At 44.7% G+C, this 19,861-nt stretch overlaps 1 protein-coding gene across 1 annotated transcript in view; it reads left to right on the top strand.

Annotated features, from left to right (window-relative positions):
- The window catches only part of LOC137570836 (saccharopine dehydrogenase-like oxidoreductase), a 452,635-nt gene that overhangs the window by 314,542 nt on the left and 118,232 nt on the right, over positions 1–19,861 (top strand). Inside the window, exon 9 of the mRNA XM_068279544.1 lies at positions 5,904–5,960. Within this exon, the coding sequence (XP_068135645.1) occupies positions 5,904–5,960 (57 nt within the window). The remainder of the gene's footprint in view (positions 1–5,903; positions 5,961–19,861) is intronic.

Raw genomic sequence — 19,861 nt, 5'->3', positions numbered from 1 at the left:
GCGATCGTGAGTAACACGCAGCTAGCAAAGTGCTAGCTGCGTGTATAAAAAAAAATTATGCAGATCGGCCCAGCGGGGCCTGAGAAATCCTCCTGCGCGGCTTACCCCGTGTCCAGCACGGGATTACCGCTAAGGAGGTTAAAACCAAGCACACCATTGTTTTTCTTGTGAAATTCCCAATAAGTTTGATGTGTCACATGACCATCTTCCTATTGAAAAAACAAAAGTTGGAATCAAAATGGCTGACTTCAAAATGGCCACCATGGTCACAACCCATCTTGAAAAGTTTCCCCCCTCATATATACTAATGTGCCACAAACAGGAAGTTAATATCACCGACCATTCCAATTTTATTAAGGTGTCTCCATATAAATGGCCCACCCTGTACTTCCATTATCTAAATTTGCAGAGAGGTACAGACTAACCAGCAAGCTCATGGTGACCCAGAACTCATTGGAGAGTGGGTAAGGGACTACAATGTTCTTAAAAGCCCCATTACTAAGATGTTAAGAAAAACAAAAGTTTGCTTTCTTAAAACAGAAAGAATTTGCGATAATTCAGGTTGGAGTGAGCTTGAGATATCTCCAGGGCATCACTGCTGAATATATGCAAATTAACCATTGTACCCTTAGAAGCTAAACACACCTTCAGAACCGCTGGAATGCAATGATGTGTCAGCTTGTTAATTTGTACAGAGCCATAATAATACAACATGCATGGGCAAGTTCAAAGGGTTGAGATTAACGGTAGCTATGGACAAAATCAGATATCTCGGATAGATATAGACAGGAATCCCAGTTCTCTCTATACTAGAAACATAACACCTCTGGTCAAAGACATTATAACCCAAATGCAACATTGGAAAAATATCCCCTTAGGGATAGTGGGACGCGCCGCGCTGATTAAATAAAATGGTTAGCTTTGGCCACCTCCTTTATCCAATGCAAGTGCTCCCTATATTATTGAAGCATTCGGATGTAAAAATATTAAATAGGGCCTTCTATGGAAAAAAGGTAGAGCCCATATCCGCCTGGCTAGATTGCAACTCCCGAAGGAGATGGGGGGCGTAGGATTCCCTGACCTCAGGACTTATAATCTCTCATGTGTGTTTCGTCATGTCATCGATTGGGTAGTGGGGTCGAAGGCCTTCTCTAATACATTACTGTAGCGTCATATTGCTGAACCATGGGAACTGACCGGTTTATTGCATGCTAGTTGGACCTCTATACCACTATGTTTAAAACATAGGATTCTCTTTAGAGACACTATGGCTTTGTGGAGTTAGAAAGCTATTTAAACTACTATGAAGGGTATCAAAATATATGCCACTAGAAGGCAATCCAGGGTTTGCACCAGGTATGATGCATAGCAAGTATATAAGATGGGTAGATAAGGGGATTACCAAATTGGGGAATATGTTAGATCTGAAGGCCGAGACATGGAAAACTTTTGGAGAAATGGTGAATCAATATGATGTCACAAGGACATTTTTTTTTTAACTTATGGCCAAATTAGATCAAATGTAAGGGCTCATTTGAAGAACATAAACATAAACTCCTTCCTTTTAATCTTTTTCTCAAACTAAGAGGGGGGGGGGGGGGCTATCTGATATTCAAGGGGAACTCTTCAAAATAGGGATGCAGGAAAAGGCAATCCTGAACATGAGGGGTTGGCAAAAAAAAATTCCAACTCCACAACTAGAACAGCGAATATTAAAGGGAAATAATAATGTCAGACAGGTAACAATTAGCGAACATTGGAGGGAATCACATTTATTCTTGATATATCGTGCTAAGTATGCCTTTAATATACGCTACAAAACTCCCAGGCAAGACTATATTAACCATTGCCCTAAAGGTAAGGAACCCAAGACGGATATGGTACACTGTGTCTGGTTCTGTCCTATTATTCAAGCATATTGGGATGAGGTTTTATGTATGGTAGCTGGGTTAGGGGGTAACACCCTGCCAAAGGACCCACTCTTGTTTCTATTTAACTCAGCTCCAGAAAATGAGGTTACTCATAAACCATATAAAGTGTCGGACATTGTGCATATCATCTTGATAGCGGCCAGAAAAACTATATATAACAGATGGTTGTACTCTACGCCAACCTCCATGTGGGATCTAAAGGACGAACTAAGACACTTGATGATGCTTGAAAAACTGGATGCTAGTATCATCAAAGACAAGGGGACTAAAAAGTTATTCAAAAAACAGAAACCATTTCTCTTAGACACTCTGTCCATGCGAGAATTGAATGAGCTGGTAACACCATTTAAATATACCTCATGGTATGCGGAGGCACAGCTGGCAGGAACATTGGGCCGATTAGAGGTGAGCGATGTAGGATCTATATATGATGCTTAAGGAATTAGGACTTATTTTATTGCCATATATGATAGCTGGATGGAGGTGTGTGTGAGTGTGTGTGTGTTTTAGAGAATGGGATGAAGGGGGGGGGGGGTAGGGTATTCTAATGACTGTATCTTTTGTTCATATATATATAGCCATTTTCAGGCTGCAATGCTCTGTATGGTTTATTTTTGAAAAGTTAATAAAATATAAAAAGAAAAAAGAAGAGGAACAAGGAGGGTACAGAGAAAGCATGAGGGCCACGTGGTGGTAGGGGTCCGTCTGGCCCAGGGAGCTGCACACACTGTTCCAGGAGAATGCTTGTGTCCTGAGGGAGCATATTGTGAGCTTGTCTTACCAGTATTTGTTGGGCCTCTTGTAAATGCTTAGTATGAGCTGCAAAGAACTTCCTGCTTCCTGTACCATGGGATTGTAGTACTTCCTGTACTTCTTGTGAAAAGGTAGTGAAGCGAGGCTTAGCCACGCTGCTCTCACCTGTTGCTGCTGCTGACTGGGCCTCCGCCTGTACACTGCTTCTCCCGTGGTGTCTCTGCTCCTCCCCAGCCCACTTCTCAGGACACAGCTCGCCGACAGGAGTCCACGTAGGCTCATTGTTATGATGCCTTATAGCGGTGACTCTCACCATGTGCACCATGACTTTGAGCTAAGGAAGGTAGAATAACTATTTTGCCATTAAATAATACGGAAACAGGTTTCTATTGTATGTTATGCTAGACTATAAATCATTTTTTATGTTCTATGACATGCAAATTATATTTTAGTTGAAAATGTGAGCTATATTTAAAGTAAACCTGAACTGAAAATAAACCTTAACAGATAATTCATTGTATGTGTATTAGCAAAGGTACATAGAATTGTCCTGGTGTTTTACATTCTTATTTTTATTATAAGGTATGAAGTGTGAACAGCAGCCATATTAGTGAGATGTAAAACATTTTTCATTCAAAAATAAATATTTGCCTAAAGCCCCATACACACGCTCAACAGCAGTCTTTTTTGCAGCACAATTATCAAACAACTTTTGTTGTGAAACAAGTTGAACAACCAAAAAAAACTTGCTTGGTATTGTTCACACAACTGATAAGACTGATAAGAGGTCAATCAAACAGTTGGATTGACATCTTATCAGTTATGTGAACAATAGCAAGCAACTTTTTTTTGGTTGTTCAACTTGTTTCACAACAAAAGTTGTTTGATAATTGTGCCGCATAAAAGACCGCTGTTGAGCGTGTGTAATGGGCTCGTAGAGTACTCTCTATAGGTGCGTATACACGCACTACTAAATGCAACGACGTGTCTGGGCGGTCTTTAGCCAACAGTATGCGCGTGTGTATGCGCTGTCGGCAGACTGATTGTTCAGAAACAGCCTTATCAGTCCGCCGACAGCGCGTACACATGCGCATACTGTTGGCTAAAGACCGCCCAGCGGGAGGGTCCGGCGGACCCGACGTTACATTTAGTAGTGCGTGTGTATGCACCTTTTCTCATTAGCATTGTTTGTACAGCCAGTAGAATTTGGTTTCTGTTTACTGTTCATTAAAGCCTGGGCTGAATTAAGGTCCATACACACCTACCAGCTATCTGTCCAACTATCTGCCAGACTTGCCTGTTAAGCCCCATTTACACACTCAACATCAGTCTTTTATGCAGCACAATTGACAAACAGCTTTTGTTGTGAAATAAGTTGAAACAACTAAAACAAGTCTTTTGCTATTGTTCAAAAAGCTGTTAAGACTGATAAGAAGTCTTATAAAAAAAAGCTTATATGCTTATAAAAAAAAACAACAAAAAATAAATATTTCATCTTTACATAGATATTTAAAACGTTTAGACCCTAAGGTAAATATTTATGTGTTTATTTTTTTTATTGTAATGTTTTTTATTTATTAGTAAACATGTTATATGGGTATTTTGGGGAGAGTGGGATGTAAATAGTATTTGTTTGGGGTAAATATATGTGTATTTTCATTTTTTTTTACATTATTAAATTTAGATGTAGTTTTACTTTTGAGTTTGTTGAGTTTGTTTACATGACGTCACTCTAAGCGTACAATGTACACTTAGAGGGACATAGGAGACAGAAAATGCGAAGCTTCCGAGAGAAGCTGTCGCTTTTTCTGCGGGGGAGAGGAATCAGTGATCGGGCACCATGGCCCGATTCATTGATTCCTGGGCTAACGATCCACGGCCGGGAGCACGCGTGCACACGCGCAATCGGCCACGGGAGCGCACATGTCCTCCTTGACGTAGAACTACGTCAAGGAGGACAAAGTGGTTAAAGGGGGCCATACAGTAGCCGACCAACCAACCAATCGACCATCCAATTCGAATATTATAATCGAATTGGATGAAAATTGGTGCTGCCAAATGCATGCCCGACCGACAAAGCGACCAATTTCAGGACAGAAAATGGGCGCACGGCCTATTGGGCAAGCTGGAAAATGTCGGGCCGAAGTTGGTTGATCGGGTGCACGGTGTCCAAATTGCGAACAAGCGACGAGGCGACGAAACCCCCGCCACTGCCGCCGTAATGTATAAATGTATGTAGTGTAGTGCATTTATACATTCCCTGTCCGGTGTCAGCCTCCACGCGGTTTCCATCCATCTCGCCAGGTTCTGCATGCATGCCAGCAGCGCTATGTCTGACGTCATGAAGGCGCATAGCGTCTGACGTCAGACGCTATGGACGGACACCATGCGGAAGCTGCTACCAGAGCCGGGACAAGGTCCTCCAGCACCCAAGGCTGAGACACCAAAGTTCGCCCCTCCATCCCTGCCACCCCAGTCATCACACACTGATTGCTATTAGACTAAGAGGCGCCACAGGGCCCACAACCTCCCCAACACCTTAATATGTAGTTATCTGGCTTGCAGTCACTGCCATGTATCCCCTTTTCTTATTTCTTTCTGCTTCAAACACAATTAGGAATGACAGCTGAATGAATTCTGCGCCCCCTCCTACACTGCGCCCTGAGGCTGGAGCCTCTCCAGCCTATGCCTCGGCCCGGCCCTGGCTGCTACAGGACAGGTAATGTATAAATGCACTACACTACAAACATTTACACATTTTGAGGGCAGTGGCGGGGCGGACGCAGCGACTCAGACGATTCCCTGATGATTTCATGCTGAAATCGGATGGGAATCGGCCTGTAATGTATGGGCAGATTCGACTAGAGACAAATTTATCTCTAATCAGATTTGATTAGAGATAAATTTGTCTCTTGGTCGAATCTGCCCATATTCATTCTAATGTACGGGCACCTTAAGTTGTTTCAACTTGTTTCACAACAACATTGTATAGGGCTTAACAGACACATTTGCCAGGTAGTTGGACAGATAGTTGGTAGGTGTGTATGAACCTTTAGACTACTGTTGGACTGCATCATTTGCTCAAATAAAAGCATTTAAAAAAGGTAGAGACAACTTCTTAGTAGGACTAGTACTATTTGCACCTCTGTTTATCTCATCATGTTGCACATTATTTCAGGTACACTGCAATACTGATGTTCATGTTTCTTGTTTTAACAGTACCCAACTTTCTTTACCTTTGGTTATCTCTCTAAAGAAGGGCCAACGCAGAAACAGGTAAGATAAAGTGGCTTATCGAAAACTGAACTCAACTCCTTTAATATGGATGTTATCCATATTATGGCCCATATGATGGCCCGAACGGTTTGACTGCGAACTTATTCGCGTGAACTTTGATGGTTTGCATTCGCGGTGAACCGCAAACTTTATGCGAGTTTGACCCGCCCCCTATACTACATCATAAGGCTCACCTTGGACCCTCTACATCACAGTCAGCAGACACAGGGCAGCCAATCAGGCTACACTCCCTCCTGGAGCCCCCCCCCCCCCCTTATATAAGGCAGCTGCGTTGGCCATTAACTCATTCGGTGTGGCTGCAGTAATTAGAGAAGGGAGAGGAACCTGCTGTAGACATAGGGAAAGCTTAGTTAGGCTCTTGTTAGGTTTGTTAGCTTGCTCCTTGCTGATACTTATTGCTAAAAAGCACCCACAACAGCTCTTTTGAGAGCTAATGTTGTTCTTGTGACCTGTGTTTTTTTTTTTTTTGTGTGTGCGGCCCACTGACACTTGCATATACAGCTCTGTCAGTCAGGCGCAGCTGGCCCTTGCTAATTCCTGCTGTGCCACTGCCAGGCCCAGCACATTCAGTGCCTACCTTTTCACTGCATGTTTGTGACAGCTGCACATTTGTAATACTAGTCACTGCATACCTGTTCACGGTACCTGTGTGTGTGACAGCTGCACATTTGTTATACTATTCACTGCATACCTGTTCATGGTACCTGTGTGTGTGACAACTGCACATTGTATTGATACCAGTCACTGCATACCTGTTCAGTGCACCTGCGTGACCGCACTCAGTGTTATATACCAGTCACTGCATACCTATTCACTGCACCTGTGTGTGTGACAGCTGCACATTGTATTGATATTAGTCACTGCATACCTGTTCACTGCACCTGTGTGACAGCTGCAAATTGTATTGTAATACCAGTCACTGCATACCTTTCACTGCACCTGCGTGACAGCACACAGTTTTAAATACCAGTCACTGCATACCTGTTCACTGAACCTGTGTGACAGCTGCACATTGTATTGTAATACCAGGCAGTCACTGCATACCTTTCACTGCACCTGTGTGACTGCACATTGTATAAGTTAAAGGATACCACAGCCCACAGGCAATTTCGGAATTCCGCCGGATTGAAAAAGCAATTCCGTTCCGACCAAACGGATTGGAAGGACCAATTTCCGCCCAAAATTGCAGAAAATACAATTCCGTGGAAAGCGCTGACCATTCCTACTAGAGAGGGACACAGAGAGAGAGCTGAATCTACATGGCTATCTGGGGTTCTATTCGGACAACTGTTGAACACAAAAAGCAAGGCCATGCCTGGGTGGGCTTGAACCACCAACCTTTCAGTTAACAGCCAAACGCGCTAACCAATTGTGCCACAGAGACTGTGTACCACAAAGACTGTGCACGCAGTTGCTGTTGAATGATTTTATGGGGATGTATGTGTGTCTTTTGGAGGAAGTAAGTCTGCTCCAAGAAGTTCCAGCATGTAGTGTTGGTGGTATAATGGTGTGGTGAGCTGCCTACCAAGTGGTAGGCCTGGGTTCGGTTCCTGGTCAATGTATGTGAGTTGGCTTTTGACATCCTACAAATCCCTAAGCAAGCTCATTTTTCTCTTGGATATATCATAATGGTACATGCTAGGCTGGCTTCAGCATGTAATGTTGGTGGTGGTATAGCGGTGAGAAGAGCTGCCTACCAAGCACTAGACCTGGGTTCAATTCCCGGCCAATGTATGTAAGCTGGCTTTTGAAATCCTACAATTCCCTGAAAGACAAGACCCTCCTCCTCCGGAGGAGGAGGAGGAGGGAAGGAAATAAGGAAGTCTGTTGATTCGAAATTCTTATTATTAGGCAGAAATCAGTTCGATGGGAAAAAAAATTTGCATTCCGTAAAATTCTGCGGAATTTCAATTTTTTCAGCGGAAATTCCGCCATAGTGCTATAGCAATTCCGTTCCGTCACAACAACAACAACAAATAACATTTGTAAAGCGCTTTTCTCCCATGGGACTCAAAGCGCATAAGCATGGCTCCGACCATCGTGGTACAGAGGAAGAATTTTATAAGTCTGGAAATGCCAGGCTAAACAGGTGGCTTTTCAGTCTGGATTTGAATAGCTCCAGGGATGGTGCTGTCTTTACTGGGTGTAGCAGGGAGTTCCAAAGAGTAGGGGGCAGCATGACAGAAGGCTCTATCTCCAGATTTTTTGAGGTGCACTCTGGGAGTGACCAAGTTTATAGAACTTGCTGATCTGAGTTTGTGAGAGGTGTGGTGCAGCTTCAGCAGGTCCTTCATGTATCCAGGGCCCAGATTGTGCAGAGATTTGAATGTCAGCAGTCCAATCTTGAAGAGTATTCTCCGTTCTACTGGTAGCCAGTGCAGTGAGCGAAGGATCGGTGTAATGTGACAGTGGCGAGGCTGGTTTGTTAGCAATCTGGCAGCAGCATTCTGCACTAATTGCAGGCGACGCAGGTCCTTTTTGGGGAGGCCAGCATAAAGGGCATTGCAGTAGTCCAGCCGTGATGTGATGAAGGGGTGGACTAGGGTTGGAAGATCCTCTGGGGGAATCAGATGTTTAATCTTTGCAATGTTCTTCAGATGAAAGTAGGAAGATTTAACTACAGATGAAATTTGGTTTCTGAAACTCAATTCCCCATCGATTAGTACGCCAAGGCTGCGCACAAGGTTGGAGCTGTTTATGTCTGAATTCCCAATCCTGATTGGTGTTGCTTTTGGATAGAGCTGTTTTGATGGCGTCACAAAGGAACAGAATCACCAAATTCCGGCCGGAATCGCGGAATTCTTAATTCCGCGGAATCCAGCGACCATCCCTAACCTTGAGCGGTTCCTGCTCCTCTGCTCACAGCAGCATCCAGGTGTCAGTGAGGGAAATCTTGAGCGGAAGAATCCAATTTCTGCCAGTCGCCCCTTACCCGGCGTCTGACAGCTGGCTTGGTGGAACTGTTAGCTCGCCAGCTGTTACCATACCAGCTGGTGGACTCTGAGGCCTTCCGGAAATTTGTGGGATTGGGACACAGCAGTGGAAAATACCAGGCCACAATTATTCCTCAAAAAAGGCGATACCCAAACTGTACCATGAAGTTGAAAGGCAAGTGGTATCATCTCTGGCACACAGCATTGGGTCAAGGGCCCATCTGACCATGGATGCTTGGTCTGCAAAGCACGGTCAGGGCAGGTACATTACTTACATGGCACATTGGGTCAACCTGGTGACCGCTGGCAAGCGGGAGTACGTGGCTGTGTAGCGGACCTAGTTGTGATACCTCCACGGCTTGCAGGCAGGCCTGCTGCCACCTCCTCTCCTTCTCCTCCTACTCCTCCTGCTACATCCTATTCGCTGTCGTCCTCCTCCTCCTTGGCTGAGTGGCAGTGCTACTCTACTGGTGCTGCAATCTCCTCTCCAGCTACACACCCTCAGCTCCCCAGGGCCTATGCTGCATACCGGGTACGACAGTGTCAAGCCATCTTGGACATGTCTTGCCTCAAAGCCGAGAGTCACACTGGAGCAACTCTCCTGGCTGCTCTGAACAAACAGGTGAAACAGTGGCTGACCCTGCACCAACTGGAGATCGGCAACGTGGTGTGTGACAACGGCAGCAATCTCATTTCGGCTTTGAGTTTGGGAAAGTTGACACATGCATGGCACATGTGCGGAATCTAGTAATTAAAAGATTTGTGTCTAAGTACCCAGGCTTAGAGGAAATCCTGAAGCAGTCCTGGAAGGTGTGTGGGCATTTCAGGTGGTCGTACACGGCTTGGTGCGATTGGCCGATTTTCAGCGGAGAAACAACTTGCCGGTGAGGTGCTTGATTTGAGATAGCCCGACTCGCTGGAATTTGACACTCCTGATGTTCAACCGCCTGCTACAACAGGAGAAAGCTGTCAATGCCTATCTGAACAGCTACGGTCAAAAGTCAAGCTCATGCGTAGTGCCTGCAGGCTCATGCGTCCGTTTGAGGAGTTGACCAACCTGGTGAGTCGCAGTGAAGGCGCCATCAGCGACTTGATTCCATATGCTTTCTTCCTGGAGCATGCCATGCGTAGAGTGGTGGATCAAGCTGTGGACGAGCATGACCAGGAAGAGGGGGAAGAGTGGGAACAATTATCAGCAGTACCAGATGCTTCCTCTACACCTGCGGCAGCACAGAGGAGGGGGTAGGAGGAGGAAGAGTCACCTGGGGAAGAGGAATCAGATGAGGAGTTTTTTTTTTTTGAGAAGGAGGCAGAAGAACAACTGCAGCAGGCATCACAGGGGGCTTGTGCTGCTCACCTTTCCCCTGGTATTGTTCATGGGGGGGGGGGGGGGAGATCTTATCTGACATCACTGAGGCAGAGCAAGTGGAAATGGCTAGTACGTCGGCATGCAACTTTGTGCAGATGGGGCTTTCATGCTTTCCAGCCTGGTGAGGTACCCCCGTACAAAAAAACTCAAGGGGAATGACCTGTACTGGGTGACAATGCTACTAGACCCTCGGTATAAGCCCAAAGTGGTGGAGATGTTACCAAAGCACCAGAAGGCAGAAAGGATGTAGCACTTCCACCGCAAGCTGTCAAGTATGCTTTACAGTGCGTTTAAGGGTGATGTCACAGCACAATGGAATAAAGGTGCCACTGCCAGTAATCTTCCTCCTCCTACCATGTCCATGCAGGCAAGGACAGGATGCTCTAGTGATCTCATGGTGATGTTGGACATGCGGACATTCTTTAGTCCAACTCCTCGCCTTAGCCCTTCCGGATCCACCCTGGACCGGCAGGTAGCCGACTACCTGGCCTTAACTGCGACTGTAGACAACAGCGATGAACCCCTGGACTACTGGGTGTGCAGGCTTGACCCGTGGCCAGAGCTGTCACAATTTGCCATCCAACTTCTGGCTTGCCCTGCCTCAAGCGTCCTGTCAGAATGGACCTTCAGCGCAGCTGGAGGCATTGTCAGTGAGAAGAGAAGTTGCCTAGGTAAAAAAAAATGTTCAGTACCTCACCTTTATTAAAATGAATGAGGCATGGATCCCGGGGGGGCTACTACCCGCCCGAAGACTAAGTCAGTCCCCACACACAGCATCTCTGCCTGCACGCCTTGTGACTGCCTGCCCCAAGACTACGTCGCTCCCCACACTGCATTTCTGCCTGCATGCCGCTTGACTGCCTTCTCTGCCATCACCAACAGGGTCCAGGACTCCAGGTGGATTCTTGAATTTTTAAGGCCGCTGCTAGCAGACATAAAACAATAACAATTTTTTATGGTGCGTGTACATGCCTGCCTAATTTTTCTGGCTGAACTGCGGCTGTGACAACAAAACAAAAGACATGTACATGTGTCAATTCCCCTTTGTGATAGTTACCTTGCTGCAGTGAAGGGGCTTGCGTATCACAATAAAGCAATGACCGCCGCCTATATGAGTGTGTCGAGGAAGGGGGTGGGGGGGGCACACCCAAGATAATAAGGTTGTTGCTTCATTGTGGACAGACCAATACTCGATCAGCTGGACAGTCACTGTTGTTCTATCTACCACAGCCTGGCGACCACATGGGCTTGAAAACCGCCATGGCCTGCACTCTCGCCATGGTGCGCACCAGTCCAGCAAGGCCGTCCCTACACAAACAGTTGTTTGCGGTGTGTTACACAGTGAGTTTGGTGTGATAGTGTGAAGCAGTACACTAATTACACTACCTGATTGATGTATACACATGCAAGATATTTTAAAGCACTTCAGGCCTCCAATTTAGCATTACAATGTGATTTCTGCCCTTAAAACGCTGCTGTGCATCAAATGCAGATCAGATTTTCCCCGGGACTTTTGGCATGTATCCCACTCCACCATGCAAAACTCCAGGTGTTAGACCCCTTGAAACATCTTTTCCATCACTTTTGTGGCCTGCATAAATGTTTGTAGTTTTCAAAGTTCTCCTCCCTATTGAAGTCTATTGCGGTTCGCGAAGTTTGCGCGAACTCGAACTTTTGCGAAAGTTTGCGAATCTTAAATCGGAGGTTCGAGTCATCTCTACATCCGGGCCAGGTGTCTTGTTTATCTTAATCTTATTGAATTGTGCCTGCACGCCTCCTTGTGTTTAGGTTCATACACACCTACCAACTATCTGTCCAACTATCTACCAAACTTGCCTGTTAAGCCCCATACAACTTTTGTTGTGAAACAAGTTGAAACAACTAAAAAAAGTATTTTGCTACTGTTCAAACAGCTGTTAAGACTGATAAGAAGTCCAACTGTTGGATTGAGGCTGGTTTCACACCAGGACGTTGCGTTTTAGGGGACGTTATGGTCGCATAACGTTCCCCTAACACAACGCCTGGTGCTCCCTGCTTTGGACGTCAGAGTGAGCTGCGTTGTGCAGCTCACTCTGGCGTCCGTGATGCCGTGATACGCACTCTTGGACGCATGCGGCATCACGTGGTCCCGCCGGTCAATCACCGCACAGTTCGTTCCAAGAAGTAAACACTGCACGTCACTGAGTGCAGTGAATATTAATTAGCCATGTGCCTGGCCGCTCTCCGCTCCTCCCCAATGTTACTGAGCATGTGCAAGCAGTCTAACGCGGCTCTGCCGCTTACAAAGTACTGCATGCAGTACGTTGACTTATGGCACAGCGTTACTAAGTAACGCAACGTGGGCACTGTGAACAGCCCATTGATTTTTCATTGCTGTGCGGTGGGCTGCGTTACAGGCTGCACTAACGTGCGCCTGTAACGTCCCACTGTGAAACCAGCCTGAATTATTATCAGTCTTATCAGCTTTTGGAACCATAGCAAAATACTTTTTTTCGTTGTTTCAACTTGTTAGTTAGTTAGTGGTTTCAACTTGTTTCACAACAAAAGCTGTTTGACAATTGTGCTGCATAAAGGGCCGCTGTTGAGCGTGTGAATGGGCAAGTTTGGCAGATAGTTGGACAGATAGTTGGTAGGTGTGTATGAACCTTTAGTCAATTCATACTGAATGAGGTAGAGTGGGAACAACCCAGGGCCATATTATGAGCTCAGACACCACCTTGGTAAAGACAGAAGAAAAGCAAGCATTTCAAATGTCCACTTTAGCTCGGTTCTCCATAATCAAGTTTCCTGCCTGAGTTTGTAAAAGTCCTATATTCCCTACATTTGTAGAACTGTTTAAGATTTGACTTTATATCACTAGCTACTTTTTTTCTGCTTCCAGTTTTGCAAGTCTGATTACTTTTTTGCAGTTTTTGTTACATTACCTATACATCTTCAGTGCAGATGCAGTCCCCCCATTTTTTAGGGCACTAAAGGTAGTCATTTTACACTTAATCATGTCTAAAACAGTATAATTTATCCATACTGGCCCTTTTTTTAGATCTAGATTTTTTATTTCCATAAAGGATGTACATTCTACAAAAGTCATTAAGAATCTGTTTGAAAGTTTGCTTTGACTTTTAGTGTCCTTGCGCTGTAATTTACTATCCAATTCTACCAGTCTTAGAAAATCCCTGGGCTTCTTAAAGAGAATCTGTATTGTTAAAATCGCACAAAAGTAAACATACCAGTGTGTTAGGGGACATCTCCTATTACCCTCTGTCACAATTTCGCCGCTCCCCGCCGCATTAAAAGTAGTCAAAAACAGTTTTAAAAAGTTTGTTTATAAACAAACAAAATGGCCACCAAAACAGGAAGTAGATTGATGTACAATATGTCCACACATAGAAAATACATCCATACACAAGCAGGCTGTATACAGCTTTCCTTTTGAATCTCAAAAGATCATTTGTGTGTTTATCTTCTGTCCCCTTCTTCTCTCATGCACTGAACATTACAGGCTTCCTGCAGACAGCTCTGCCTGTGCCTGTGTTTGTAATTCCTCAGTATGTGTCAGCCAGCTACTTTCACAGCCTAACAGAGGAGGATTTTTATCCAGCTCTCTTCTATCACTGATAAGATAGCAGAGAAGCTGCTGGCTTATGTAAATAAAACACACACTGGAGTGTGCATAGAGGAACAGACCAGCATGGAAGAGTTGGCAGCCTTCCAGACACAGGCCGACAAGTCTGACAGGGGAAAGATACATTGATTTATTACAGAGACCGTGATAGTACAAAGTGCTGCAGTGAGCCAGAACAGATTAGAATAGGTTTAGGAACTTGTAGGATGGTAGAAAAAACGTTGTAATTTTTGTTACAGAGTCACTTTAAAGGTAGCCTTTTTTAAATTCATAATTTTAGTTGTACCCTTGTTCACAACCCTGTAGAGTAGTAGGTCAGATGTTACTATATTATGGTCACTATTTCTCAAGTGTTCTCGAAATCGCACATTAGATATAACATCTGGTCTATTTGAAACTACCAAATCAAGCAGAGCATCTCCACTGGTTGGTTCGGTTACAGTCTGAGTTAATTAAAGGTCTTGCAGTGTTGATATAAATATATATATTTGAGTTGGCTTTTGACATGCTACAAATCCTTAAGCAAGCTAATTTTCTCTTGGATATATCATAATGGTACATGCTAGGCTGGCTTCAGCATGTAGTGTTGGTGGTGGTATAGTGGTGAAGAGAGCTACCTACCACGCACTCAGACCTGGGTTCAATTCCCGGCCAAGGTATGTAAGCTGGCTTTTGAAATACTACAGTTCCCTGGAAGACGAGACCCTCCTCCCTCCGGGAGGGAGGAGGAAGGGAGGGAATCCAGTGACCATCCCTAGTCTCAATTACCCAGTTAATGTCTGGATAATTGAAATCACCCATAATTTTGACAGCGCTTTGCTTGCAGTTTTTTTTTTACTACTACAGTAATTGCACTTCCTCCTTGTCATTTATGTGTGGAGGTTTATAACCAGCCCCAATAAGCAATTGGCAATAGTGATGTAGCGAACATTAAAGTTTTGGTACACGAACGCAAATTTTCCGCGAACGGGCGAATCGTCATAGACTTTAGTGGGCAGGCGAATTTTAAAACCTATAGGGACTTTTTCTGGCCGCAAAAGTGATGGAAAAGTTGTTTCAAGGGGTGTAACACCTGGACCGTGGCATGCCGAAGGGGGATCCTTGGCAAAAGTCCCACCAAAAATTACGTAGTTGATGCATAGTTGTGTTTTAATCTCTAAAGGGCAGAAATCACAGTACATTCCTAAATTTGTGGAATTAAGTGCTTTAAAATGTCTGGTGTGCATACATGGTGATAAGGTAGTGTAAGGGTTAGACCCGGCTCACACTGACAGACAAAATCCCACGTTTATCGCACCACAAGCAACCGCAAAGAGCTTTAGTGATAACGTTAGGTGAGCAAATCATTGTTTTTTCTTCTTGAAACCTCCAGGACATAAATGTCTCAGCAGCAATCTTTGTGTAGTGGTGTGTAGTGGCCGCTATGCTTGTGCACACGTTAACGTGAGTGCAGGTGATCGTGTTTTTTCAGCCCCTATGGTCGGGCTGAGGTAATTCATTGCCAGTTAAGTGACCAAAAGAACAATGATTCTGCACTGAGGCCTTATACAGGGGGCAGTAGTGGATACTAAATGTCAGTAGTGGTGGTGAAGGATTATTGGGTTATGGTCAGTCAGTGCACTACTAGGACCAGCAGACCTTTGTCCAAGAGCTAACGTGTGCACTGGACACACAAAACTGCAATATAACAATAGCAAGAAAAAGAAAAACAGCCCTTAGAATGGTAAACTACTGTAGCACTAAGCACTGACTGCACCTGTCTGCAACAGCTAAAGTGCACTGTGTGGACACACTGAACAGCAATATCACAACAAGATCAAAACACAGCCTTTAGAAGGGTTGTTGAGGTTATGTAGATGGTGAACTGGTACTGTAGCAGCAAGAAACTCCACTGGAGACACAGAACACGGGCCTGACTAACACTTTTCCTAATAGCAGTACAGCTCTGTCCCTAGTCTCCTTCACAGCAGCCAAAGTCAGAGTGTAAAATGGCTGCTGTGCTGGCTTTCTGATAGGTGGGGGCTGTCCAGGTGGCAGGGATAGCTGATTGGCTGCCATGTGTCTGCTGACTCTGAGGTAAGTGGTACATATTTGGCTCCAATATAATGTATAGGGGGTGAATCGAACATGCCATATGTTCGCGAACAGATATGAACACGAACATGCCTTGTTTGCCGTGAACTATTCGCCGGGTGGACAGTTCGGGCCATCTCTAATTGGCAACTCTTATTTCCGGCAGGAACACTTACCCATACAGATTCCACGCTGTCACAGTCCTCAGCCATGTCAACTATCAAAACGAGAGATAAGGAAGTTTTAACAAACATACAGACCCCCCCCCCACCCCTCCTTTTTTATTGAATCTGTCTTTTCTAAAAACACTGATCTTCCAAATTTACCATCCAGTTATGGCTAGCATCCATTAATGTTTCTGTTATGCCTACAATATCATTGTCCAGTGTTTCTCAAACCTGTCCTTGTGACTCCCCAACGGTGCATGTTTTGCAGGCAACCTCACCTATGCACAGGTGGGGTATTTAGTGTCTCAGCTAGGTGGATTCTATGTAGTTACCCCACCTGTGCATAGATGAGGTTGCCTGCAAAACATTCACTGTTGGCGGTGTCACGGCGACAGGTTTGAGAAACACTGTCATAGTCTTTACCTCTCATCAGTAACTCTAGTTCACCACCCTTATTTGAAAGGCTGCTAGCGTTGGTTAGCATGCATTTTATATTATTACCACCACACTTTACTTTTTTTGTATCATAGCTACTGAAGCAGTAGCGGGTTTAATCACTTCCTTATGGTTAGTTCCCTCCAGGGCCGCCTTCAGAAATTTATGGGCCCCATATCAGGCAAAAAAAAAAGAAGTGTTTCTCCATAGAAGAAACATGTAAGTGCTATATAAATACATAATAATATGGTAAGAAATTAGGCTATAACTATGGTAGGAATTAGATAGTTAGCTCCTCTGAAGTCAGTCAGTAACATGGCTATGTACTCTGTAAAGTGCTGCAGACGATGTCACTTCTATTGATTAATAATAACATGGTACAACATTAGACTATGAGTCAGACTCCAGAGTGCATCTTGGAACATGTGTTGAAGCTCTTTACTGCTATGTAATCTGACCTGTTGATCAAGACAATTAGCTTATAACCAACACAAAATATTCCTTTTGTTTACCTTAGATAAACTGGCCTGGAATTAATGAGCTGATAACAGAGGAATTCAGCTCTGTGACTGAACTGAAAAAAATGCACAGCATTTGAGTACCTCAGTGTGGAATTCCTGAACTTTGTAGCTGATTTTCCTGTTTAGTGCACACTGCTGGAGCCCCTCACAGGGTTGCTGGTTGTGATGCTCTGATGGCAGCTCTGGTCCGTTCCTACCCCCTTTCTAGCATCTATACCCCCAGTATCCCATTGTTTATCCACTTTTTTTTTAACCCATAAGCAGTCTCCACCCACCCTTGTCCCCCCATGTCCAAGTTTAAAAACTCCTCCAGCCTTCTAATAATCTTCTCCCCCAAGTACAGCAGGACCCTCCCGATCTAGGAGCAGGCCATCCCTACAGTCAAGCCTGTAGCTGACTGAAAAGTTTGCCCAGTTCTCTAAGAACCCAGCCCATACTGCACCAACTTCTCAGCCACGTATTTAACTCCCTAAACTCCTGCTGCCTTTCTGTTAAAGCACCTAGCACTGGCAGTATTTTGAAAAACACCACCTTGGAGGTCCTTGGCTTGAGGTTGTCTCCTAGTTCCCTTAAATCATTTTTAGGATCTTCCCTCTTCCACTATCTTTGTCATTGGTACCAATGTGCACCAAGACAGCTGGGTCCTCCCCAGCCCCACCCATCAATTTGCCTATGAAATCCGCCACACGCTAAACCTGAGCACCTGGGAGACAACATACAGTACAGCATGCAGGTCTCTTCGACGCCTGCAAAGTCATAGCTGCACTCCTAGTCCCATTCTCCTTGCAGTCCTTTAATATAAATAAACAATAAACATACTGGCACATTTTCCTGTGTTCGAGGTCTGGCACCATGGTAAATATTCTTCTTTTCTTTATATTCATCCTGGGTGATCGTCCATCTTAAACACTTAAAGACCTCTCCATGCCAACCGGCCTGGATGCGGCGGCAGCCCCAGGACCAGCCTAATGCCAATTGGCGTAAGGTCCTGGGGCGGGGATGCGCGCGCATTTCTGGTCTGATGATTGAGCTCCGCCTTCAGTCTCCCAGCAGAAATCGCCAATGGGAGACTGTTAGACGACGAAACCGCCGGCTTTTATCACTGTACAGCGCTGCGATCTAAGGCAGAGCTGTACTGGGGACTTCACAGCCCACCAACAGAAAGCTCTGTTGGTGGGCAGAAAAGGGGGAGGGAGATCACTTGTGTGCTGAGTTGTGCTGCCCTGCACAACTCTTTAAAGTCCACCTTAAAGCTGCAGTGCCCTAATTACCAAAAATGGCTTGGTCTTTAGGGTTTAACACTGCGGCCCTCAAGTGGTTAAGGAAGGCCAGTGAGACCACAATATGATCTCACTTCAGAGTTCATACTCTGCACTGTTTTGATGACGTTAACAAAAAGGAGTTGACACCCTACTGACTTATTGACCTTCAACTCTCCTGTTCTTTGGCTCCCTGGACCATTCATTTTCTTTGGGATAATTTTCCCTTGTCAAAGCCTGAAATGAAAGTCCCCTTTGGATATATTCAGAAGACTTTGCCAAAGAATTGTTGTGTGACTATTTTCTTGACATATGAGCTTTATAGGTGGGGATAACTACCTCACACATGTGGCAGCAGGTCCTGGGCTAACTTATGGTGCCCCTTTTTATCTAACTGTAGAAAGGAAGTATGTTTATCCGTAATCATTTATTATATGACACACCATTAAACTCACATTTCCTTTTTCCCAGTTAATATTTCTATTGCATAAACATTAGCACATATTCACTATATCATCACACAAATTGACTGTACGTTGGGCACCCATCTGCCAGTGTATGAAGACCTAGTGTGAGTCAGCTATGCTAGTGTATGCTGGAGGGCATTGTGGTAACTAACAGTACTGAAAACTAAAGCCTTATTTCATTAATAGTATCCTAAAGGTAAACTGTTGTGAAAATATGGTATGAAAACCCACACAGCATGTGCCCTTGTAAAGCTTCTCTGAAGCCAAAAAAATAAATATAGTTGAATATAAAAAAAAGAGGAGAACCGAGAGCCCAATATAGTGTAGTATGTTGAAGACAATTGATAAGTAGTTAAGTGAGAAAATGTAATACTCACAAACCAGAGTTACCACTCAGGCAACCACTATGTAGACAGGTGAGGAGATTAGACCTGTCCCCACTCAGGATTAAGAAGTCGCTCTCTGTAGCAAAGAACCAAGAAAAGAGGGTAGCACTCCCCTCCACCAGGAGTGGACACAGTGTATTTGTATATGGAACAGAGGTGCCAGCAGGATAAAAATTAATAAAATCTTTAAAAATAGCTTGGAGGAAGTAGTGGGCTTGCCTCCCAAAAGCAGACACGAGATCCTGTCTTCATATAAATCAATACATTTATTATACGGTACCCCAAAGACAGTGCAATGCGTTTCGCAGGTCAAACCCGCTTCATCAGTGCCTCCTCCTGTTGCCACAGATCCAGTGCTGGGACCCTCAGAACTTATTTGACCAGAACTTGTCCAATATGTTCTCGTGGGCCATACTTCCATAGGTGTCTGAGCGCAGCCACACTGCACAGGATTAAGTGCGTCCTGCACCTACCCAGTAGCACAGAGCCACTAGCGCACTGCTTTTTACTCTGTGTATGAGTGGCTCTGTGCTTCTGTGCAAACATACTTGCAGCCACGCTCATATATGGATGGTAGTACTTCCACAAAAAAAGAGGAGGATTCCGGGGAGCATAGGAATTGAGAAGCCTCTGGAAGGTAAGTAACTA

Source organism: Hyperolius riggenbachi, chromosome 4 (assembly GCF_040937935.1).
Source record: "Hyperolius riggenbachi isolate aHypRig1 chromosome 4, aHypRig1.pri, whole genome shotgun sequence".
In the NCBI taxonomy this organism is placed as follows: Eukaryota; Metazoa; Chordata; class Amphibia; order Anura; family Hyperoliidae; genus Hyperolius; species Hyperolius riggenbachi.
The sequence above is the reverse complement of the archived record's forward strand: the minus strand, read 5'-3'. Positions and strand labels throughout refer to the sequence as shown.